General features: G+C 43.7%; 2 protein-coding genes across 12 annotated transcripts in view; one reads left to right on the top strand and one right to left on the bottom strand.

Moving 5' to 3' along the window:
• AGA (aspartylglucosaminidase) overlaps window positions 1–8,096 on the top strand; it is a 27,581-nt gene extending 19,485 nt beyond the window's left edge. For 2 of the 6 annotated variants that reach the window (XM_054202608.1, XM_054202600.1), the window contains 2 exons: window positions 165–4,605; window positions 7,192–8,096. In XM_054202608.1, the coding sequence (XP_054058583.1) occupies window positions 165–175 (11 nt within the window). In that variant the 3' untranslated portion in view covers window positions 176–4,605; window positions 7,192–8,096. The remainder of the gene's footprint in view (window positions 1–164; window positions 4,606–7,191) is intronic. The other 4 variants (XM_054202605.1, XM_054202602.1, XM_054202603.1 and 1 more) reach the window with 4 other exon arrangements.
• NEIL3 (nei like DNA glycosylase 3) lies at window positions 4,607–24,794 on the bottom strand. 6 transcript variants are annotated; one of them, XM_054202594.1, is made up of 11 exons: window positions 24,497–24,783; window positions 22,447–22,488; window positions 21,374–21,489; window positions 16,471–16,605; window positions 15,195–15,408; window positions 14,434–14,508; window positions 13,149–13,315; window positions 10,001–10,170; window positions 8,091–8,478; window positions 5,970–6,144; window positions 4,607–5,246 (listed from the first exon to the last, which is right to left on the bottom strand). In XM_054202594.1, exons 1-11 carry the CDS (start codon window positions 24,602–24,604, stop codon window positions 5,070–5,072), a joined length of 1,767 nt encoding a protein of 588 aa, XP_054058569.1. In that variant the 5' UTR covers window positions 24,605–24,783; the 3' UTR covers window positions 4,607–5,069. The 6 variants fall into 6 exon arrangements, with proteins under 6 accessions (XP_054058569.1, XP_054058570.1, XP_054058572.1 ...); XM_054202595.1 differs by lacking the exon at window positions 22,447–22,488 and having other exon boundaries at window positions 24,497–24,652; XM_054202597.1 differs by lacking the exon at window positions 22,447–22,488 and having other exon boundaries at window positions 24,554–24,644.

Here is a 24,794-nt window from a genome sequence, read left to right as displayed (position 1 = left end):
TGCCCCGCAAGGGGTGGTTCTACCCGCGTCCTCCGGTTGGCGTTCTCTCTTCAGCTGCGCAATTGGCTGCGGTGGTTGCGCGGCTCCACAAAATGGATCAGCTTCTTGGTCTGGCTGAAAAATTAATATTTTTTTTTTTTTTTTTTTTTTCTTCTTTTTTTCAGAGGGCGAGTAGGCCGGCTGCTCTCATTCAGCGTGCAGCCACCCAGCTGCTGGCGGCAGCGCCAGGCCGACCGCCGGGACGCGCGGGAGGGCGCTGAGGAGCACAGGGCCTTACCCAGCCGGTGACGGCACGGACTTCGATCGGCAGAAGCGGACTCTTCTGAATATTCCTGCAGACTGAAGGAAGGTGACCGTCTCTTCACGGGTTTCACGATTCAGCCCTCAAGCTAGATGCCCATCCTACTGTTTCTCCTCCATAAAATTCGGTAAAAGACATGGGAAATGAGGATTTGAATCCAGGACTCGCTACTTGAGGGAGCATTCTCATCAGCAGGCTGCTGTCGTGTTCCCCGTATTTTCTCTTCTGTCACGTAAATATTTAATTATCCACCACAGGTTTCCCTTCGTCAGGGCGGGAAAGCGCAGAGCCTCCGTGCAGCCTTTTTCTGATGGCCGCCTCTTTGTTAAAATGTGAATTTGAATTTTTTCTGGCCGAGGAGGCTTTACAACTTAGAGCCCAGACTCCAGAGCAACCGCTGTTCCCAGGACGCGTTGGGAAAGCGTGAGCGCCGTGCACTCGGGCTCCTTCACTGGCTGGTTAATTGAAAGTCGCCGCGAGATGAGCTTTGTGTTCGCAGCCGCTGGGGTTGGGGCAGGCTGCGTGTCGGGCTCCCGGGGGGTTGTGTCACGGGGATGTCTGGGGACTGAACCAGGAGGTTTAGGCAAGAGACGAGTGCCGCACGCTCAGCGGAGCCAAGGTAACATCTCCGGTCACCTTCAAGGACAGAGCTGCAGCCCTGCAACTTAATTTGAAAAATCAAGTCTCTTTCAGAGTTGAGAATAGAAGTTTGATGGTGCATAAAGTTGTACTTCTCTAACCATAATGTCGTGCCTCACTGTGACAAACGTACATGCAGATGCCAGATGAAATATTCCAGCCGTTGTTTATAATTGTCATTTATGTACCTTTGGCCAGTCTTCATGGTAGGCCAATCAGCGTCCTACGTAACCATTATGCTCTACTTTGTAGCGGTGATTTTCCCGGGCGTAGCATTTGGGCAGAACGTCGGGTGCGTGCTAGAAGCTGAGGCAATCTGGTGGTACAATAGACCATCTCACCTAAGTGCCTCTGAAGCGTTTCTCACGGTGAATAACAAAATCACGGAACAATACAGAGCTACCGAAGCCTTCGCTCTCCGCGTGCAAAGATTAGAGCGCTCCGTGCTCAGAAAGGGAAAAGGTGCCCTTTCTTGAGGAGATCCAAAAGGGACTTGGGAGTCTGATGTTTTAAACCTTCTGGGGACCTCAGTGCTTCACCTGAGGTGCTGTTTTCTGACTCTCTGGGTATCCCAAACCTCCCGTGCGTCTTTCTGTTAGTGGGGATGCCTAAACCAGTAACTCCTCGTGCTGGGAAGCTCCTCAAGCTGGGGTCGTTCTCACTCTTCTAGCCCCAGGGCCTGACCCGGGGCGGCTGCCGACAGGCTGAAAGCTGCTCAGCAGGTGCCTGGAGCGAGGTCGTGAGCCTGTGGCTTGTTGCACTCGCTTGATCTAACGACCGCGCGATTATATGTGCAACACGAAAATCTACGTTCGAATAACAACCTGCCTGATTATTGCAGAACTCTGAGGCTGAAGAATCTTTTCCTCCTTATTCTCCTATAAAAAGGAGAAATACAAGAAATATATGGGCTCGTGTTGTTGGCACCGCATTTGCCGCTTCTCGGCTCCTCTCCGAAGTGCAGGACTGCAATCCCCTACAGCTTCCCCTGGCAACACCCGCCATGCCTCGTGTGACACCTCACTTCATCTGCAGAAAACCAGGATGGGCTTATTTTTAATCAGTCTAAAAAAGTCTAACAGGACCGGGCTTTACAAGTGCAAAATAACTGCCTTCGTGTAAGAGCAGCCTTTCAGCAAATGCTTTTCTCGACAACACGAACGGGCTCCAAGTGGAACAAAACAGAAGGATTCACCATTAGAGCAGCACAACTTCTCAAAGTTGGGTTTTCATAGCATTGGATTATCTAATTAAGAAAAGGTGACTGATTGTGTTTTCCCCGTAAATTACTCGGGACGACTACAAGCGGGTTAATCCGGTACCGGGTGCTGGGAGCAGCAGCCCCAACACGCAGCAAGTTCGCAGTAAGGAGAGGAGGTTTCAGAGGTACCTTAGAGACGTTCATCTCTCTGTCAGAGCCACGCAACCACTCAAAAGGAGTCGGAAGGCAAAAGAAGTAAGAATTCCATGGGATGCCATAAAGCTACGCGGGTACGCGGATACTACAGCAACTCCAGAAGTTTCAGCGATGTAGATTTTGCGAATTACAACTGGCTTTGACAAACTAGAACAGGAATTATGTAGTTACGGGTTAAAATAGGAGGTAGGAAGAAGTTCTGGGACAAAACAGAAGGTGGAACTCAGGTGGGGGAAATAAATCCCTGAAACTGTAGCAGGCACAAAAGGAGGGGGGGAAAAAAAGCCGTTTGGTTACTGACCCAAAACTTCATGGAGCAATCCCCTCTCGCTGTGCGATGCTCGTTGGAGCGTGGTCAGAAGGTCCTGCGGTTCCCAACGCAGCCCTTGCTAACAATCATCACCTGCAATTCCAAAAACCTCTTTTTTTCCCCCCTCCCGGCTCTGCACAATCGCGGTTTGGGTGTTACCTTGTACGCGCTAATTTCAAACTCAGGTTAAAGCCTCCCAATCGTTGCATGAGACGGATGAACCTTCTTAAAAAGGTGAAAATTTATGGTTATATCAATACATGAAGCACGTGAAAAAATCGAGCCACTTGAAGTTTGTTACTGAAATCTCCAGAAGGCGGATAAAGCTGATCTTACCTGTACCCCTTCAGCTCTGTCTGCTGTAAAGTCTCTTCGAACCACACTTTTGGTGGTAATAAATACCAGAAAAGGCCATTCCCGAGACAGCACGATTAATCAAGCCACTCTCAGCTATTTTGTCAAAAATACTAGTCATTGCGTTAATTGCCAGGTCTCGGGTGACAATCAGCCGGCAGGTCCCGCGGATGGAGCCGAAGCTTTTAATGACAGCCCGGGTGATTATATCCACTCTGTGTTTACGGATTGCTCAGGCTGCTTGATTGAAGAAATTACTGATGGAAAACTTGTAACTGAGGTCGGGATTTTTTTTTCCCTTGGAAGAAGGATGGCGCTGGGCAGCAAAGTCCTGCTCCTTCTCCATGGGCTCTGCCAGCAGCCGCCTCAAGGCTGCTCGTCCCCAGCGAGCCGGGACAGTGAGAGCTTCACCCAACTGACCCCACTGGATTTAAAATCAACTTATTCCTAATTTTTATCTTTATTGAAAATGGGTAAGTTAGGGAACACTGTTCGCATCCACTGAAAATATTGTTTCCTGGATGTTGCAGAGTAGAAAGCTTTTCTAGAATCACAGAATGGTTTGGGTTGAAGGGACCTTAAAGCCGCCCCAGTGCCACCCCCTGCCCTGGGCAGGGACACCTCCCACCAGCCCAGGTTGCTCCAAGCCCCGTCCAACCTGGCCTTGAACCCCTCCAGGGATGGGGCAGCCACAGCTTCTCTGGGCACCCTGGGCCAGGGGCTCACCCCCCTCACAGGATGCGGGGGCCCTGGAGGTAACTTGGGTGACCTTGATTTGATCCTCCAAGAACGGTTTCAGGTGGCCCCTCAGCCGTGGTCGGCGAGCTCCGTGAGGTTGGCCTGGTGGGGTGTAGAAACAGAAAAACTGTTTTCTCCTTAAGGTTAAAGACGGGTCTCTGGTAGGAGTCACATTATAACTTTGTAATGTTAATGCCTAAAAAAGCTCCCTAAAAATTACAAAGAGTAATTTGTAATTAAGAGTAATAAGAGTAAAAATAGAAAAACACAAGAGTGTTTAGAAGTTGGCTTTACTGGAAGACGTTTTTGCTGTTGCCTGCCCCAACGCTGTTGCCTCAACGGGGAGAGCCTGTTCCCTCAGAGCCTGACGGCACCAGCACGGGGCGGGTACGGGTTGAAGTACCGACTCTGCACTGCACAAAGGGCTGCGGGTTTTTAAAAGCCGTTTAGAGGGGCTTTCGTGAGGGCTAGAAATGCCAGCGACTCTTTGGGAGAGACAGTTCCCCCCTTCTCACTTACGCTTTGTTATCCTTTCTAGCCCTCGCAGCCGATTCCCCGCAACACGAGCCATGAAACGTCAACGGAGTCACAGCCGCCTCAGAGGTGTGATTTTATTTTGCGGTACGCGTCGACTTGGGGGGGGAAAAGTTCAGTAGGAACTCGAATAAAATGTTAAGATTTAAAATATGTAATTAAGAAAAGCGCAGAGTCACGTTGTTGATTTTAGGACAGGTTTTTTTTGTCTCTGTTTTCCAGATGTAGGAAGGTCACACCGTCCCCTATGGCAACACTCGACGGTCACAGGCCCTGGCCGTGTTTAAAGCTCTGAGGAAATAACGCATCAAGGTAGCATTAAAAAAAGTGCACTCACTTTTTATTCACTTTTATTAAATACATGTTTACACTTATAAAAAAGTCTAACAATTTAAAATACTAATTTAGATCGTCATCCATTCTATAAATCACGGATGTTTGAAAGTACGCAGTGCTGCCAAACCTCAGTGACGTTTACATGAGAAAAAGAAAACGGTTCCAGTTTTTTTATTAGAAATACAACATTATGTCACAATATATTGCAAGCTGGATGTTTATTTCAAAAGAGCGTGCAGCATACAAGCAGTATTTAATTTTTATAGGACTATTTTTATAGGAACATGTAAAATTACTCTTTACAAATCTCCTTTGTGGGGTTGGAACGATTTTAATAATTAACGAGCGAACAGGGAAAAAGACAAAACAAGCCAGAAATGACCGGGAAAGTCGTAGGCACTCAAGGACGTCCTGAGGAGCAGAGAACCGGGACATCGAGCTCAAGGGATGAGGTGCGTACCCGGCCCGCTTTCTGCCCACTGGAAGAAGCCACACGCTTTCTCCTGCCCAAGGGGGCACACAAAAAAGTTCTTGCCGTTATTGGGACCCATCTTCAACACGCTCTTCATAACGCAGCGCTTGCCGTGGTTGCAAAAGGGGAAATTCAGGTCAGCCCACTGCCAAAAGAAACGGGTTTTAGGCACCGATTTAGCATACGTGATGGCTGGGAATTCCTTATTTTAAAATCGGGAACAGAAACAGTTCTGCGGGGAGGCGTGAGCAGAAAGTCTTCCTAGTAGTTAATTTGATCTCTCTTGTGATCAGCGATTACAGAGTTTCCTTTAACACTAATTGCAACTGCGCGCGCTTTAACTGATGTAATTTGAATTGATGTCAACACATAGTTTTCTTCAAATTAAAGCATTACAGTCGTTACTGTCTTGAGTTCCTCGCACCAGTTGGAAGGTGGGGGTAGGTGCTGGTGCAGCAGGGGGAGCAGGTGGCAGAACCCTCATCCTTGGAGGTTTTCAAGATTTTTGGCTAGACAGAAACGTGGCTGGTGGCTAGAGTTTGCCATAGCCCCGCTTCAAGCAAGATGTTGAGTTAAACGACTTGTACAAGTCCCTCCAAACCAACACTTCCGCCCTGAATCCGTTTTACACCACACGGAAGCAGATGAAGAGCGTTTGCACAAGGCGGCACCTTCTCAGCCGTAAGAGAAGTAACCAAAACTCGCAGTTATAACTACTGTTACGCTCTTAGTTTCAATTCAGCGTGCAAAAGTATTCCAAATTACCTCATAACTTCAAACGGATCAGAACGGTCCCCGGTTACGGATTACTGAGGCTGCAGGAACAAGTGCTCATTAGAAAACGGCCCCTGAAAAGCCTTGCCCGTACCTGGAAGTGGTGACAGCGCGTTTCCCTGGGCAGGGGGCAGGTGTAGAACCGCCTGCCCTTGTTCTCTCCCTCCTTCCTCACAACTCGCAGGCTGCAGGGGCGGCCGTGGCTGCTGCAGCGAGGGTGCGCCGCGCTCGACGCGCCAGCGGTGGCTGCCGTATGGGCTCCGGGTGTGCTGCAATGAGAGGTTACGCCACGAGTCCTGCGGAACGCTCGCGGCGTTACCAACACATCGGCCAAAAAAAAACCAAAACCCCTCTCCTACCGTGACCACAGGCTCCCTCCTTGTAATTTTACACACAACAGCAGCCCCAAAATTAACTTCTGCAATGCGCCCTACTGCGCCTTTGGGGCTGAACGATGGCTAGCAGGGAGCAGACCGGCCCCTGCGCTTTTCTTGCGGGTATTACCCCGGTTTTCCCCAGCCTTAGCCCATGGTTTTAATTATTTCAAAGGACTCAAATTAATCTACGCAACAAAATAAATATTACCACGGTTATTACACTGCCCAGCCCAAAATTCCAACATATTCTGATCTGCTCTGAGTGGGAAAGAGACCGATACCGAGCAATTAATCCAGGCTGCAGGTATGTGTATGCGTCACAGAACACGCTGCCCCTCTCCTCACTACAGTTACAGTAATGCTCCAAATTATATTTGGATAAGAAGTAATCCAGCTGGGGGGTGGAACAGTCTGCTCTGGCTGGGATGAAGTTTCTTCCTTTCTTCCTCATGGAGACAATCTCTGGCCATCTGAACGCAATAGCCAAGGCTTTATGTCCCAAGGGTAACGTGAGGGAGATGAATACCCTGCAATGTATCCGCGCAATGCATTTAGAGAGCAGAAAAGCAGTGAGGAAAGCTTAGGGAAAGCAGCGCTGGCAGCAGCGAGGAAACCTTTGTGAAAAAAAGGAAAGATTAACTCATTCACTCTTGCTAAATTATCAGCTTAGGGATTTTATGTTCTCTTTTATGCCTGGAAGATCGCGGTCCTGCAGATATCAGCAGGCTTCTTCCAACACCTCACTGAAAGAAAAGAAAAAGAAAACCAACAAGTTTTTGTTGGTTTTTGTTACGAAGTGTTTGGGATTGGGTTTTTCTTGGTTTTTTTTTTTTTTTTAAACATTTAAGCTGATGAGTTGCTGTAACTACCTGTTACCCTGACTGATACAGTCTCATTTCTTCTTTGCGCTCCCCCGTACTCTCAATTATCCTCCTCCAGCCTCAGTGCTCTCTAGTGCTCCACCACGACAGCAAGGAGAACCTACGTTCCTAGAGCCGAACCTGCCCGGCCAGCGAGATCCTGCCTCAAAACTGGTGCTTCAACAGCGCCGGAAATAACTTCTGTATTTCGGAACAGACACACGAGGAAGAATTTTGTAGCCTGTCGTTACTATTTCACATTCCCCCGGCATCATTTGCCCCGTAAGTGCCTTCACCCTTGCACTCCCGTTACTGTTGCGTGTGGCTGCCCAACTTTTCCCTGACAGCACTAACAGGTTCTCGCATTTCTCTTAATTAGGCAACGGATGGGTCTGAGTGGGGCCGTGTAAATACAAATCCCGGCTAGGGAGAGCGTTGAAGTAGTTGGATATAGGAAGGGGAGGAAAGTTAAGAGAAAATAGTGCTGGGAGGTTTATCAAGGTGCCTGCACAGAGCTTTGTATCCTGCAAGAATGCTGAGAACTGCTGCTTGACAAGGAACTCTAATTAGAAAATATTCATTCAGCTTCCTTCCTTTGGTCGTCTCTCACAATGGCTTCAAGATCTGTAAGCAGATGGCAGCTGCAGCCCCAAGATCAGACAACGCCTCGGGCAGAGCTGTTGACCTAGTCGAGCTGTACTGTCCTGTTCCCGGGGAATAAGCGAACCATCCGCAGCTGTTTACTCAACAGCAGCGCTGCCCAGATGCCAAAAATCGGGACTCTGCCAGTGACGGCCTGGGTCATTCAGTGCCCTTGAAATCTGAGTGGAATTTTAGTTGCTCAAGACTAAGTTACCTCTGGCAGAAATCCAAAGCCAACAGTGTCGGAACCTAACAGCACAATATTCCATTAATCCTCAGGGATAACGTTGGTTGATAGGATTATAAAAAGACTCATTTACGTTTTAGAACACGCACCTGATTGCTGTATTATATTGGTGAACAGAAGGTACATGATCCGTTTTCTGTTTCTTCTGGATGTGTCTGAAAGCGGGAGGTTGCTGCGAGGAGGACAAAGCCACTGAACAATCCTTGTCTCTGCCTGCCCCGGGCCGGCAGACATCGGCTTGGATTGGACTAGGATTGCTTTTTGGGGCAACCCACTGAGAGCGTCCGTCGGGTATTTGGGTATCGTTTCTCCCATCAGCTATGTTACCGAGGTCTGTTAAGACAAGAGTTGTAGTTCCAAATGCCGCTTTCCTATTGATCTTTATTTCCGTGCTTGGTTTTCCAAAATCGTTACAAGGATACTTCATTAAGTTTGCGTTAAAGGCTGCAGAATCTTCAACATTCTCTGTCTTTGGAACTACGGAAAAACAAGTTATTGGTTATAATGCATTTATGCAGAGTGATACATCGTATTCCTGCTCTGTATTCGTAAATCGTCGTACAGGCAGTGAAAGAGTAAATTTACCATTCCATCTTGGAAGATCTCAAAACCTGTCACAGACTAGCTATAGTACCAAATTTCTTACAATAAAAAAAGCTCAAGCACTTTTGGAGTCACGTACAACACGCATTTCGAGATAACGTCAGTATTGCTTGAATAGGATCAGATGCAAATAGTACTCTGTAAATGAAAGCCAGTGGAGAATTAACTCACACAAAATTGAATTTGGCCCAAATACAGGGATTACAATACTTAAATTTTTCAAAATAACCTCGTGTGACTCCCAGCTCTGGGAGATGGCAGGGTATGGTACCTCCAGCAGCAATACGTTACCCATTTTTAAAGTATTGTTTTACCAGGAATACTCCTTTCTAGTGCTTTCAGGGTTCCCGTCCCTTCCAAACGTTGCCTGCATCCAAACTTATCGATCCCTAACCGCAAGGGCCTTCAGAAGCAGGCGGTTCAGGCATTGACTTTGCCTTTATCTCCTGACATAAACAGCAGGTTTCTCTGCAGAATCAGAGGCCTGCCCAGTGGGCAATAATCATTCCAAAAGAGCGGGCATAATTTATTAATGCCAGGTCAATAAGTAAAGGGCCTGTAGGTAATCTTTCCTGTGAAAAGTGTGAAAAGAAGAACTTTGAGGTCCCTGCATGCAATCTTTGTTAAGAAACTGTGAAGCCGTAGTGTTCAGGAACAGTCTGCCCTTTTCTACCGTCTCCTCCTACATCTTCCCTCCAGACACGGAAGAGGGAATTAAGCAGGAGAAAAATCACAGACTGGTTTGGGTTGAAAGGGACCTTAAAGCCCCCCCAGTGCCACCCCCTGCCCTGGGCAGGGACACCTCCCACCAGCCCAGGTTGCTCCAAGCCCCGTCCAACCTGGCCTTGAACCCCTCCAGGGATGGGGCAGCCACAGCTTCTCTGGGCACCCTGGGCCAGGGGCTCACCCCCCTCACAGCAAAGAATTTCTGCCTCAGATCTAACCTAAATCTCCCCTCTTTCAGCTTAAAACCATACCCCCTCATCCTGTCACTCCCCTCCCTGCTCCAGAGTCCCTCCCCAGCTTTCCTGGAGCCCCTTCAGGGACTGGAAGGGGCTGGAAGGTCTCCCCGGAGCCTTCTCTTCTCCAGGTTGAACTCCCCCAGCTCTCTCAGCCTGTCCCCACAGCAGAGGGGCTCCAGTCCTCCTGGCATGTCCATGGCCCCACTCCAACAGGTCCATGTCCTTCCTGTGTTGAGGGCTCCAGAGCTGGACACAGTACACAGTTTAAGACAAGACAGTTTCCATGATCGCCTGTGCAAGATTTCCCCAAAATCTGACTTTAAGTTAGGTAAAGTTATATAAATTCAATTCCCATTGAGACACTTCTACAGTTCGCATCAAAACTCCCCTCCTCCCCCCGTTCCCAGTAGAGGTTCCGGACAACCTTTCAATACCTTCAGGCCTCGAAGTCAAACAGGCATCACAGATTTCAGCAGAAGGCTTGTTTATTAGGGTACAGCGCACACACGTCCACTCCTCTTCGGCTTTCTCAGCGACGTGTTCATTAGAACATGACCCCCTGCCATATGCCCAGCCAATTAGGCTATTTCTAGTTGGCAGTTTGCTGCGAAACAAAAGAATGATGTTAGTCTTTTGTGACGTTTCTTCTCCAAATTGCCTTACACCGCTAGGCGCAGGGAGGCACAGGGCTAGAGAACAAGTGTTACGCTGCCTAGCAGAGCCTGGACAGCATGTCATCGTTACAGTTTGATTATTTTTGTTTTCATTACCTCAAGGGAAAACCTTTCCCGACGCCGCAGAAGCAACACAAATAAAAATATTTAAACGAAGACCGACAGAAAGTTAATAATTAACTGACGTGCCCTCCAGCACAACGCCCCAGCCTCTTTCAAACTCCCTGCCGCTTTCAAGTACTGCAGCAAGGAACCTGGCGAGAAAGGGAGAATTTTTCACTAATTTCCCCCCATCCCTCGTACAGAACGCTTAATAACAAATGCGTTGCTGGACGAAGAACTGTTCAGAAGCCAAACTACAGAAAGCCACACAATGTAGCAAACACTTTTTTTTTTTTTTTTTTTTTTTTGCTCTCATTTAAATGGCACCCTTCAGACCCCTTTGTTATCGGAACAGCCAACAGAACCGAAAACCTTAAAAGTGAGAAAGTCTTTCCTGTGTGTCACCATTTGCTGGAAAGCCTTTTAACATGTAGGAGCCTGTTCAGAATTCAGGATTTTTCTTTTTCTTTTTTAGTGCCTTTTTTTTCCTCATCAGAAGGAGTTCAGGCATGTCCTAGCTGTGACTGGTGAGCCAAAGCTGTACTCCAGACACCTCTATAGATTTAATTTTATTTATTTTCTTGTAAATTGTAATACCTCCTATGTTATACACTGATTTAGAATCCAAGTCACTATTGTACAGTCACTACGTGCTACCAAGGACTGATTTTGTCATACTATCTAAACACTGTTAGCATGCTAAATGTCACTTGAACTTATGTGTTCAGTAAGATACACAGGTAATTTTTTAAGTACAACGGTTGATAAACTGTCAAGCATTTTTCTCCATAGTTTTTGCGGAATTACGCACTTTTTGGAGACTTCTTGTTTAGTCCTAAGAATTTAAGCACTTCAGTTAATAACACAAATGCTGTACTTGGGGCCTGTTGTGACACTCCTTAGAGCTATTACTTATTCCATAATCACCACTCTCCTTAACAGGCTGGATTTCTAAGATAACGGTAGGGATATCCGCTACCTACCACATCTCCACCGCAGGAAAACTAAGGCGGATAATGAGAACTGCTGACATACCAGAGCTCCTGCGCTGTCAAGAGGCAGAACAGACGTTACAGGAGCATTCACCAAAATACTGTGGCTAGATAACAAAACAGCCCAACCAGAAGTGTGAAAAATGGGTATTTTCACATCACCAGACCAGTTGTTCCGCTCAGCTATCAAAGACACATTACTAGACTGAATATATTCAGCATGGCGTGTTTTGGAGTTAACTCCACGTCATCTGTCACGCGTCCCGCGTCCCCCTGCCCCGTCCCAACTTTGGAACGCGAAACAGGGGGGGAAAGTGTATTTTAAAGATTCGAGGTACATTTGAATTTGATGAGGTAGCTTATAATGGGTATTTTCTTCATTTTTCAGTTGAGCAAAATCACAAGCTACTTGACTTGACCCAAGAAGCACCGGGTTAAATTCTAGTTTGTGATCTGTAGCGAGTCAGTCTGATCTCAGGGGCTCCCTTCAGCCTTCAAAGGTGAAAAGCTTGGAATGGCAGATAAACCGCTCCAGCTAAAGATACTTTTATTTGGTAACAGCTCCTGCTTGATAGAAAACAGAGCAGTACAACACAAAGACCTGACCATTAGGACGAGGACAGCACCAGAAGAGACCATTTTGTTTTATAGCTACCATTACCGTGTTTTTCACTGAAATATGCCACTGTTTAATTAGTTGTTTAAAAAAAAAAAAAAAAACAAAAAACCACAAACCACCCAAAAAACACATCAAAGAAAAAAACCGAACAAAACCCCTAATCACGACTTGTTCTAGAACAGAGAGAGAAAGGTATTTTGTTTCCTTGCATCATTTCCTAGTTATCTGACTCAACGGACCGCTGCTGCCTTCCTACCCTTCTGCCCAACATTTCGCATTATTAATGTCTGAAAATACGGCAGATTGGGGTTATCAGCATGTGAAATATTTATCTTCCACCCTGGAATGTTCTATATTTGATCTGTACTCAAAGGCGATTTTTAAGCTTTAACCAAAATCCCTTCAGCCATCTGAATCTTGAAAGAAGGTTGGAGGTGGGAGAGGGATTTGTGTGTTCTGTAAATCTTACCTAAAAAAAAATAATATATATACACACACACACACACTCATGAAGGCAAAGTTTGCAAAGCAAAGCAGTATCTTCTATTAGATTGACAGAGCTCAGAATAAAAAGGAAAGATTCTGAGACCTCAGACGAAAATTTTCAAGAATAACTGAGGTATGTTAAGAGCCTGAACGAGGTGCTTTTGGAACTTTTACCTTTTGACCCTTTGTGATATCAAACGCATTTTGTGCTTTTCTAAAATAAAAGGAGGAAAGCTGCTGCTAGCACAATTTATGTGGCACTGAAAGTGTCTCTGTCGCACCCCTGAGGTAAAGCCTTTCCAAATGCAATAAGGAGGAAGAAAGAAAAAAAGTCCTCAACTCTACAATATTTGCTGCACTCTGAGTTTACGGAAGTTTTAGTTATCCTCAGAGTAACTCTACAGCCAGAACAAAATTGCATAGATGGAAAGCTATCTGGATAGTCCGGGACTGAAGGGGATAGCCTATGAAAAGAAATTATAATTCCTACACTGGATTAGAACAATAGCTTTTTCATAACAGGCGGGGCCTTTGAAAGAAATAGTATCAAAGAATCAAAGCTTTTAACCGTTTTTAAATACCAATGGCCAAAACATTTTTCTTTTGCAAACGCACAAGGATCCGTCCTACTTGGGAAGTGATGTCCTCGTACTGTAACAGCACTTTGAGGGCAGCAATGCTCTGAAGCGGTATAAAGTTACCGTCATACCTCGCGTGGACAAGCTGGGGATCCGCCTTTTGGCACCGCGAGCAGAAGTAAGTCATCCTGCTGTTCTCTCCTAAACGACACACAGTGATCTTCCCGCCGCACTGGCCGCAGCTTGGGCGCTTGTATACTTTGTAGTGTTTGTAGAGCGGAGACCCAGTTTTCCGGCACTAAAACAGAACGTGTTTCAAACCCCAGTTAGAGACTCGGTATCAATTTTATGTCAGTCCCTCTACAGTTCAACTGAAGCGAAAATAAAAAAACCCTACGTAAACTGACAGCTCAAAGACTATATAAAGCTATTTACGGCACACTCACACTGGCTATCATCTGTATTTCTTATTATTTTATGACAAGAACTGACTTCAAATCGGATATAATAGTGTCTGGAATTCTCCACATAATGAAATAAACAACACAAGACAAAAAACCCATACTAATACGGTGCAGAAAGCAGACATTTAAGCAAACTATTAAACAAATTACATTTTTAACCTTTATGATTGAAAGACGGTATTTAGGAAAGTTAGGTGCCCTCCTCCTAGCCTACAAAAAAAAATAAAATTTAGCTCCTTGCCTTTCATAAACACCAAGAGAAACAGACAAGAATTTCATGGCTGCTGTTCATTTCTCTGCATGTGGCTTAAAGAAGAAAATCATAGAAGAATTAGGTGAAATTAACTTCCTAAAATAGAAAAATAGAGATCAACCAGGAATTACAGAATTTACAGGGTAAGAAATTAAATCCTAGAAGTTGTGGCAGCAGGGAGAAACTGCAATTTAATTCACTTCAGCAACCAAAAACATTGCTTCAGTTAGGAAAAAAACCAAGTTGTTAGAAGTTAGAACGTACTTAGTCAAATAAATATACTTGCTATTTCAAGTTTTGTAAAAGAAGCCACATGAACTACCTTCATCCTTCCCTGGGGCGATCTCTAGTTCCCCGTTTGAAGAGTGACCTTTATGTTATCTTACACGTAAGCGTGTGCTTAACCTAAATCAAGTGACGCTCCCGCGCGTGCGCAGCAAAACTGAACTGGCCCTCGGGCAGCATCCGTCAAACTCTTCTGCTGCAACGGGGCCAAGCTGTGCACACTCTTACACTCCAGACTCCCCACCTTCCCATCGCTTAACAAGTCACAATTAACAAAGAGCACACAAATGAACATTTCTGTTCATGGAAACATTTGTCCTGTCGCATTGTTTTGCTGTTTTCACGAGATAATCACATGCTAACTAACATGCCGGAGTCAAGTTTTGGAGGTTTCTCTGAAACATGTGCCAATACCTTATAAAAAAGCAGGGTAAAATCACGTGTCATTTTCACCAAGTGACGTATATGCTCATCTGTCAGTTGGCAAACCTGCAAGAAAGACAAGAATGATTTTTAGAACATTACAATGCTACGGGACAACAGCAGAAAGACCTATAATGTACCTATAATTAAAACCTGTAAACTAAAACCCCTAATTGCAATCTCAATCTATTTTGCAAACATCCGACTTACTTCTTTTCAACCAAAGTTGAGAGACACATGCTTGAAGACCTTAACCAAAAAAAGCATGGTAAACGACGGTAGAAAAGCAAGTGATGCCACTAGCAGGGTGGAAAGTGGAAGAAGCAGCTGCAAAAATAATCAACTCTACCACAAAAACTATTTTGGATAGTAACTGAACAAAGAAAACCTGCGCACTCTTCACTTTATTTATAGGCCGACAATTTAACGGTAGCACAACAGGATGCCAAAGTCAGGATTTGAAAGTTAAATGAGTTCCCTACTAAGGAGAGGTTTTGAATTGTAGGAGAGAAGGCTTAGCCCCACGAAATGCGTCCACTCTGAGGCAGGAGCAGCAGCACCAGGTGCCAAGGAATGCCACGACAAATATCTCCAGTTATAATGATAAAAGATTAATTTAGTGGCTTAGAGTAACTTCAGAAATGACAGATGACAAAACAAAGGCATGATGACGACAAAATGTTATATAAGTATCTATTTACACTCCTAATACTTTGGTATTGTTAAAAACAATCTTGAGACATTTCACCCACCTTAACAGCTGGATGAAGGCCACTGTCAAACAGTGCTTCATTTTTTATGATATTTCCCACTCCAGGTAATACTCCTTGATCCAGTAACACATCACACAACATGCGGGTTTTCTGCTGCTTGATCTCGCTTTCTGCTCGTAAGAAGCTAAACTTCGGAGAGCAGACGTCCAAGCTCTCCATCATTCTCACTTTCCGCTCACTCTCAGCTGCATTTCTAGACGAGAAAAATACATTAAGATTTATTTTTATTTTAATTATATGTTAATACAGCTGTATGGTTTTAAAAACAACACGTGACAGTATAATAGAACATTATAGGCAGATAACAGAAACCATGCAAATATTAGTGCAGCAAGAGGCACAGAAATTATATTACCCACCCCTTCCCCAAACCAGGTCAATAATACAAGCATGGAACATGCATCTGGTCCAACGTACAAGAAATCATACTCATTTCCTTCATACTAGTTTGAAAAATAATTGCCAGGTCCTTGTCTGAAAACTACTTCCAACATGGAAAGATCATCAAACATAACTAACAGTATGGTTACACTGTCCAGTAGTTACAACATGATATAAAACATTTATTTTCTTAAACCGTGATTATACTACGTTAAGCATAATTGTTTGAAAATAATAAAATACAAGAAGTCTCAGGCTTATATAAGCTTGTATGTTTTGCAGTATTAAATATGCACCTATATGTTACTTGAATTCACATGCTCCTTCACACTCAAAACCCTCAAATGCTTTAAAATCAAGCTTGCCATGTTATTTTTATTAGCGGTGAGAAGTACAATGCCGATGGACAAAAACATCCACTTAATGTCAATGAGAACAATTATACCAATTTGCTTCCAAAAAGAAAACAAAGATAACAGCACAACTTTGGGAACATAAAAATTTGACACCAGTAATCACCACAGGTCCTGATGCTTGTTAAGAAAGTGAGACTTGTGTGGACATTGCAGGAGCAATGGGGTTCAGCATTCAGAGCTAAGGATGGAATTAAATCCAACTTGCATTCCCAGCCTTGACACTATCTCATGAGACTATGGCATAGAAGTACTTTAGCTGTATGTAAACTGATACAAAAGTAACAAAATTAAATTACCGTACCAATAAACACGGTATGTTTTGTTTTATTTCTTTGTGTCTATGATGGCTTTCATCCAAGCACTTAACAATTTGTGTGTGATTTTTCACTATGTTCTTAAAAGAATGTTATAAAAAGAAATAAACAAGCTGTGTTTAAGTTGGTTAGTTTCTTCTTTACCTGTATTCTACCGTCACCTCGAAAAAACAAACAGTATCCTCTGTAAGCTGTATCTCCAACGCTGGTAGCGCTCCATTCCTGTCTTTGCTTCCATCAGGATTAATGCGCATGGAACCGTTCATACCGAAGTGAATCCTTGGAGAGAAAGAGAGTTCTTATGGGTATTTTACCTTAACAAGAGCAACACGGCAACAAACTACTTGCTTACACACTGCTCAGTTCCCAGAGAACCCTCCCCAAGACAGAAACACTCCGAAAACCAGCAGTTTTCCAGTGGTCTTCATAATTCATTATACGGAAGTCAAACCTGATCATTAAGTAACACATTTTGTGTGTGTATGGTTGGACTCGATGATCTCAAAGGTTCTTTCCAACCATGAAGATTCTATGATTCTATGATTTTCCGGTGCATTGCACTTAAAAATTTTTTTTCACTTGATAGGCTGGTCTTTCAACATAGGTTCTTAAGTCCTCGGGGAGGCTGAAAGAAATGAGGCTGCTTTACCAGACAATTTTCTGCTAAATCAGGCAGAAGTCACCTGCTATGAAGGGAAAGATTTCAGCCCTCACGTTGCCAACGCTGTTATCATATCAAAGCTACTTCCAATAACACCATAAACAAAGTCATTAACATCTGCCTTATGTTGTTTTCAGCTTTTCTTTGCCTACAACCAAGGCAAAACCTGCAGGTCAATTAAAAATTAATAAAAGAAAGAAGCTGAAAAACGCACAGATGGCAAAGAAGTGGAACAGACTCTTTCAAGCATTCCTTTTACAGATCACTAATGCTTTAAGAGGTCTTACATTTTATAATATCTTCTGCTGGGAGCTAGTATACTTGAGCAAAGGACAAGTTTGACTTGAAATTTTATTTATTTCAAATTCACCTGGTGCATTCAAGTCCCAAAACCCCCTAAAACAGAGGGAGTGCCCTACTCCTTTATACATTGTATATCAGGATAGGCGGATTATTTTGTAGCTACGAAATATTTAACAGATCAAACTACACAAATGACCAAAGAAATGCAACATCAGGTGTATATTTCCTTTTAGCCCCTCTTTGTTACATTTCAGGAAGGGCAGGCATTTTAAATATTTACAGATAGGTTAAGACAACATTTTATTAAGCATAGTCTTAAAGTCAACTCATTAGCGCTGCTTCTTTTTTTTTTTTTTCAATTTTTTAAAAACCTTTGTCTTTACAAAACTCTCTTCTTAAAAATCAGTTCAGCTGATACAGACATTTCAGCCGCTTATTTTCAATAGCCACTTCCAATTCTCAAATGCCATGAATAGTAATGCACAGGCTTAACCGGTCAAATTTCTTTTTAAATCTAGTCAAATTTATTTGTAAACCAAATTCTTGCACCTTGATACCAAATGGTAAGGCACTAAATGCTTCCAGAAAGTTCTTTTAAAAGAAATAGCATTCACATTAATAGCTGATGGTTCTATTTACCAAGCTCCGGGACGCTGTTCAAAAGGAGCACTAAGAATCACAATTATTAGCAACTTTAGTGACTTGTCAGTTCATGACTAGAAAAAAATAATTGAGTCATGGCTACACATTTACATGTAAAAACCTTAAAAAATTTACAAAATTTCACTCCAGCATGTTTCACTGCCTTTGATGTCCCGAAATAGGGCAAAACAGAAATCTTCCCATTTTAATTACAAATAGAAAAGCCATGCTAATTAAACCTAGGATCTTTTACTCAACGATAACCAGTAGTAAGAAGTTGATGATTTTTTGTTGATGTTTTGAAGTAAAAAAGGTGAGGTTTTTGAATTATTTAGCACTACACAATATTGTAAGGATCTGCGTTCATTTAAAATATTTTCCCCCATAAAAATAAAAGAGTAGTAGCAGCACAGTCAAACTATTATATGGACATCTAAAAAACAGTAACAATTCACATTATCAAGTTCCAAAGGCCAAGATGTAATCTCCAGTCACGACAGTGTATGCCTTGCCTTTAAGGGATTTGGAGTCGACAATTATCTCTTTCCTAAGAATATTTATGGTTTTGCATAACTGAAAATAGACAAATGTGCACTATCAATTTTCAGAAACTTGTCTAAACCACTTATCACTCCAAATTTACATTAATAGCACACTACAGGAACTAAACCCAGGACAACCTCTCTCACGTAACTGCAGCGTTTCCATGGCAAACATGCAGTCCACGCGAGTCTCTCCTGCACAACTCACAAGTAGCAGAGAAATTTTTTTTTCAACTTTCATTGATTACTTAAGTGACTTTCAAGGCAAAATTGAAAAAAAATATAATCCTTAGATTTGCCAAAAAACCTTGACTTTCTTCAGTAACTTTAATGTCCTTGTTTAAATGGACATCAAAAAGTAGAAACATTAAATTCTTCAGAAGGTATCACTGCTCCTTTGTACTCCTAAAAAACCCAACCTTCTACTGCCCACCGTCGATTGCAAATACACTGAACTTCATTTGCTAATTGCTATCCACAACACGGCAACACTTCAGAAGTATCCTCCTCATTTGCAAGTCAGGCAAGCGGCAGCCAAACTGTATAAAACGATTTCACGGCCAGGTTATCTCCTCCCGCCAGGCAGCCATTCCCCACTCGAGAAAATCCAAGAGCACAAAATGAGTTAATAACCCTGCACGGCCCGGTCTTTCACAAGGCACGTGCGACTAATGCTACTTCAGCATGACCACCAGATTTTTACAGGTAATCGCGGCAGACAAGAAAAGCTGGTTTTGTTGAGAAATAACATACAGATAACAGACTCTCTATATCAGTAACCCTCCTCATGACAAGTCCCCTATTTGAGAGTTAACTTTATTAAAGAAATAATACGTCCTTTGAAGGCGTATTCCGTATTTCCTCTCCTAATAACAAACCTGGCAGCCAATCTATCTCAGACTGCTGTAAGGTGCATTTTCTGAAGCCTTCCTCTACGCCCCCTCAACATCTTTATGATGCACAATATACATTTTTAAAACAAGAGAATGAACATGTTCGTTATCAGATAATAAGTAACGTCTGCCTCTGCACAGAGGAGACCTTTTCTGTACATAACTTCTACAAACTTTCCAATTGAGTAAGTAAGTGATATAACTAAAGGGATTTCTTAAATACAGTTTCTAGAGCTACAATAACTGATGAACTGATGAAACTTTTAAACTTATCATCAAATGATAACTGAAGGTTGTTTTCATTAAGCACAATAATAAATTATTGCATTGGCTAGAAACTTAATAATTATTTAAGACCTTTCAGGGTCAAAGGATTATATCTTCCATACTAGAACTTGGCCATATTTTTTTTCTCTTTGAAGAAAACTTTTGCAAAATGTTTATGTACTTTCCCTAGTAATGGCTTTTTTCTTCTGAAAAAGTAATTCAGTCTGTCGAAATAATGTTTTCTTACTGTATAATTCACTCCTTTGCTTATCTAATCAATTTGTAGTAAATGCAATAGTCACTTAAAAAAGGCTAACATCTGTATTAGTTATCTCCCCCGCCTTTCTCTTTAATCTTCCTTTCTGACTTATCTTTTTCTTTTTAAAACCTGTTTTTTCTTCTCCGTTTCTATTTAATAAAGCACAATACAAAGCAAGAGAAACTGGTTAGGACCACAGTCCTATCCTTCACACATACGGGTTGCTTTAAACACATATGAAGTCCTGTCCTACTAGTTACTTGCATGACTGTCATGTAAAGACTGGTTCTGTCCCTGTAAGACTAGCTGCATTGCTCTAACGCTAGGAGAAATGAGCACATAGCACTAGATCTGATAGCCAGCAGGGCCCTGCTACCAAACATCAGTTATTACTGATCAAGACATTATCAGTTTTAAATGAACAAAAACCACGACCTTTGCTCAAGATCAGTCACTAGGCAACAAAGACTACACTGAACGTAGAAGCGCTGTTGTTCTCCCTTTTAAAGATTTAAAAAGATTAGAATTATGTTGCATGTAGAAGTTGCATGTAAAAGAAAAGCATTAAATGCAAGCCTTACCTATTAAATACAAGGGCCTTACTTATGTATTCTATACTAATTACAATAAAGAATGAGAGGGGATTTTTTAATAATCCATTGCCCTGTGTGTTTGGTTAGATTTATTTGCAGTTAATTTTGCAGCACAGGGGCATATTGAACTAGAAAAAGTAAACTGAATTCCAAGTACAACCTTACCAGCTAGTACAAGAAGACGTCCAAGGGGTTAAAGCATATGTCAAAATCCTAAATGTGCCAACAAACCCCTAATAAGCTCTGCAAAGCATGAACAAACAACAAATTGGCAGTTTTACCATTTGTCTAGGAGACACGGTTTCACTAGAAAGTCAAGAGTTACATTTATGATACCCAAACCATTCATCTGCCCAAATTTCAAACCACACTTCCCAACCACGGAGTTGTCAATATTGTTTAAAGAAAGAAAGAAAGGCAGCATAAATCTATATAGAGAGAATATTTTCAGTTTGGCTTTTTTTTTTTCATATGAGTTTATTATGATAGCAATTGAATCATTAAAAATTAAGTACAGGATTTCAGTCTAAATTTCTTAAGGAAAGTTAAAAGACATTGCAAGTACAGTTTGTAGTGGAAGATACTAAGTAACTGTAGGTGCACGTACTTCTCTGAGTTTTGTCTCTAGAAAATGCAATTTCTTGTTTGAAATTAAGTGTTTCAAGGAATAACTGTCCTTTTCAGATACCTACACATGGACTCTTAGACCAAGAATAAACTATCTGAAAATGGAAGTGACTATATGCAGTATTCCCAGCACTGCAGAGAGGCTGCTGAGAAGTTTCTCGGGAACACTAACTTTCAAATCTCTGAAACTAACAAGAACAAGATGACGGCCCGAATATGTACAGTCTGAACACGTAGGAAGCCACCTTCTGACCTCTTACCTCAAAGCCTTCTGATCAAAATACATAAAAAGTTCCTTTCCCAACGTCTCCACGCCCCTGTAAACATGTCCAACAAGGGAATCGTGACCAGAGGTTCTATCTGCACTTGTGGCAGCCTGAAAATGATACACACACACAAAGATTAAAACAGAATTCATACTACTTTGATTCTAGCATCGGTACACATTCAGCAAGTAGCTGTATGAGCTAATTTTCCAACTTGGACAATATTAAACCTTTTCTCCTTAAGCAGCTCTATCAAAACCAATGAGACTATTAACCCAGGAAGCAGACAGTCACTATGGCTAATGCTATCATAACTTTGCTCATTCTTTTCTGAATTGAAACAATACATCTTTTTTATAAGGGTATTTTATGCCTTTTCCCTCAAGTCATAAATTCACAATAAGAGTTTCGGGATGATGTAAACTGAAGACGTATAGTTTGAATAGTTAAATACTTGTCAGAGTGTCAATTCTGCCACTTGCAGACCTACACCCTTCTCCAAATGCCTCTTGCTGGAGCTTCTATCCAAGCTAACACCACGCTTCCAGTGTTACACGTTGGGCACCGTGCATTACAGAAAAGCCTCCACTGAAGCCCCCAGAGCTATTTCTCTCTTCCTACTCGTTGAAGGCCTAACCTCAGAAGATGTTGAACAGCAGGTGGGACACTACTTAGAAGACAAGAGGAAGATAATTGTGAGACTGAAGCAATAATCTTTTCTTGCTTAGCACATGAAACGCCACTGAAATTACACGGGACTGCTACAGGTTACCTGGTCCAAACACCTGACTTGGGTCAGGCAGCCCAGGACCTTGTCCAGCCAACTTCAGGGTAGCTCTGAAGGTCCCCAGAACCTGCTGAAACCTGCAAGCGGCATGTTCACTGTCACCAGAGCCCTAACTGCAAGGCAGTACTAGTGCTTCAACCACAAAACTCAACCGCAAAGCAAATACGACTCAATTGCCAAGCAAACATGCATTAAAGTGACTCTGGCAAATCAGCAAGGCTTCAGCTAGTTAGTGAAATTTCAGAGCTATTCTTTGTACAATCTTCCACTGTATTATTACCTTGAAATTATATATATTCAGGGGGGTTTTACGGTTATTATTCTGTCAAGTAGAAAAATAGAATTATTTTTTTTTGTATAACATCAACATCACTTACCTTGCCTTTCACGTAAACAGTTCATCCCTTCCAATAAAAGTATTAACGTAAGTTGGTGCACAACAAGGTTTATTTTAAGCCACTAGGTTTGTTTAAACTAAATCAGAGTAAGAAATGAAGAGGTGGAAAACTAAGTTGTTTTTTCAAATTATTTTAAGCTAAATTCATACCGCTTTGGCACCAGGTGAGCCCTTACAGTCCTCATAGTACGAACTCTCTTACACGGTGTAGTCTTCAGCAAGGCTTTGGCCGTGGTTAGCAGCCACTGGGAGATCTAAAAAGCCCAAGACCCTTATGACGGTCACTTGTCAATGAACAGAGTCTGCCCTGAGGTGACTTTTGCTGCACCAAGTTATGAACATCAATATATTTGGGGGAATGAACTTTCTTTTTGAAACGAAAGGAGCATAACTCCTTACTTCAAAAAGCTCAGTCCTTAAAGATACAAACCTATAAAGACTGAACTTTTGACTGCATAATCTTAGACAGACATATCTTGAACCACATTCTTCCTTAAATCGTTCCTAAATGGAAGTACTATCTTCTTGAGCCTTAATCACAAACGCTCCTACACTGCCTTTTATATGCTGAAGGTGGGGAAAAAATCCTCAACTTTCTGTCTGGAGGCATCCCAAATACTTGGGACACAATGCACAATTTCTCACAGCTGAGCAAAACCAGCCACAGAAAAAAAAAATACCCCAGCCACCTCTGTAACCAAAACCGCACCTTCACAGCTCATCAGCCAGGGCTGCTTACCGACATCCCAACTTCTTCTACCAGAAGGTCTCACAAACCCCAGCAGAGTTTTATAGTGGTGAATTATTTTATGCTGCCAACAGAAAGGATAAAAACTAGTAGAAAAATTACATACTGTGCACACTGAGAGCAGATGCCACATTCTTTATTTATTTAAATAGTTGGTCTAATTACAATGATTTTTTTTTAAAAAAGTTATAGAAATAAAAGCTTAAAAGTTCCTTTCCTGCAGGCCAATGTGTACCTTTCTCTCATCATGTTTCATTCACACTTGTCAAGACTTATAATAAAAAAATTAAAATTAGGAACTGCTACTATAACATCCCTTGCATCATAGGTTTCCTGAAGCTAACTTAAATTTTAACAGTTACACTACGTGAACAAGAGCGATTCTAAAAGCTTTCCCTCATCATTTCCAAAACCCCCTATGTTTCTACAGCTTCAACACCTCTTTACACACCCAATCTGCTAATGCTTATTTATTATGCAAATTACAGGAAACCTGGGGAGGGACTCTGGATCAGAGAGGGGAGTGACAGGACGAGGGGGTATGGTTTTAAGCTGAAAGCGGGGAGATTTAGGTTAGATATTAGGAAGAAATTCTTTGCTGTGAGGGCGGTGAGCCCCTGGCCCAGGTTGCCCAGAGAAGCTGTGGCTGCCCCATCCCTGGAGGGGTTCAAGGCCAGGTTGGACGGGGCTTGGAGCAACCTGGGCTGGTGGGAAGTGTCTCTGCCCAGGGCAGGGGGTGGCACTGGGTGGGCTTTAAGGTCCCTTCCAACTCTAACCGTTCTATGATTTTGTAATTCCTGGAGCCCCTTTAGGGACTGGAAGGGGCTCGAAGGTCTCCCGGGAGCCTTCTCTCCTCCAGGCTGAACAACCCCATCTCCCTCAGCCTGTCCTCACAGCAGAGGAGCTCCAGCCCTCGGATCACCTTCGTGGCCTCCTCTGGCCCCGCTTCCACAGGGCCATGCCTTCTCTCTGCCAGCCGCCCCAACCCTCCTGCCCTGTGCTGGAGTCTGCCCACCCCGCGGCCCCGCACCTCACCGGGCTCCTCACAGCCCCGATCCCCTCCTCCCCCCCAAACCCGGCGCCGTCCACCCCCCCGCACGGAGACCCAGGCGCTCCAGCCCCGCGGCCCGGCCCGGCGCTGCCACTGAGGAGAGGCGGCCGCCCCTCCCTCTCCTCGCCCCTCACCGCGCCGCCGGCTCCGGCGCTGCCCCGCGCCCTCCGCACCGCCTGGCCCCGCCGCACCCGGGCCCGCAGCCTCTCTCCGTACAGCGCGCAACCCGGGCCCTCCACCATGGCCACCCGCCGCCGCCTTTCCCAATGTGGCGCCGGCTGAGGGGCGGTGCTCCCGCCCCGCCACCGCCCGGCCGTTACCCGCCATGGCTGCCGGGTGGCGGCTGCGGGCCCTGAGGGAGTTCAGCCCCGGGCTGACAGAGAGAAGCCTCCGCGGGCAGGCGCGGATCGTCGGCGGGGCTCCTGAGGGGAG

This window comes from Rissa tridactyla, chromosome 5 (assembly GCF_028500815.1).
Source record: "Rissa tridactyla isolate bRisTri1 chromosome 5, bRisTri1.patW.cur.20221130, whole genome shotgun sequence".
Classification (NCBI taxonomy): Eukaryota; Metazoa; Chordata; class Aves; order Charadriiformes; family Laridae; genus Rissa; species Rissa tridactyla.
The sequence above is the reverse complement of the archived record's forward strand: the minus strand, read 5'-3'. Positions and strand labels throughout refer to the sequence as shown.

Excerpts from the sequence above, each read along its gene's own strand:
- NEIL3 (XM_054202594.1), bottom strand. The coding sequence starts at position 24,604 with ATGGTGGAGGGCCCGGGTTGCGCGCTGTACGGAGAGAGGCTGCGGGCC. Across the intron at positions 15,409-16,470 it reads GAGGTGACGGTAGAATACAG|AAATGCAGCTGAGAGTGAGC; the intron begins GTAAAGAAGAAA and ends TTTCTCGTCTAG. Across the intron at positions 6,145-8,090 it reads CAATATAATACAGCAATCAG|CACACCCGGAGCCCATACGG; the intron begins GTGCGTGTTCTA and ends CTCTCATTGCAG.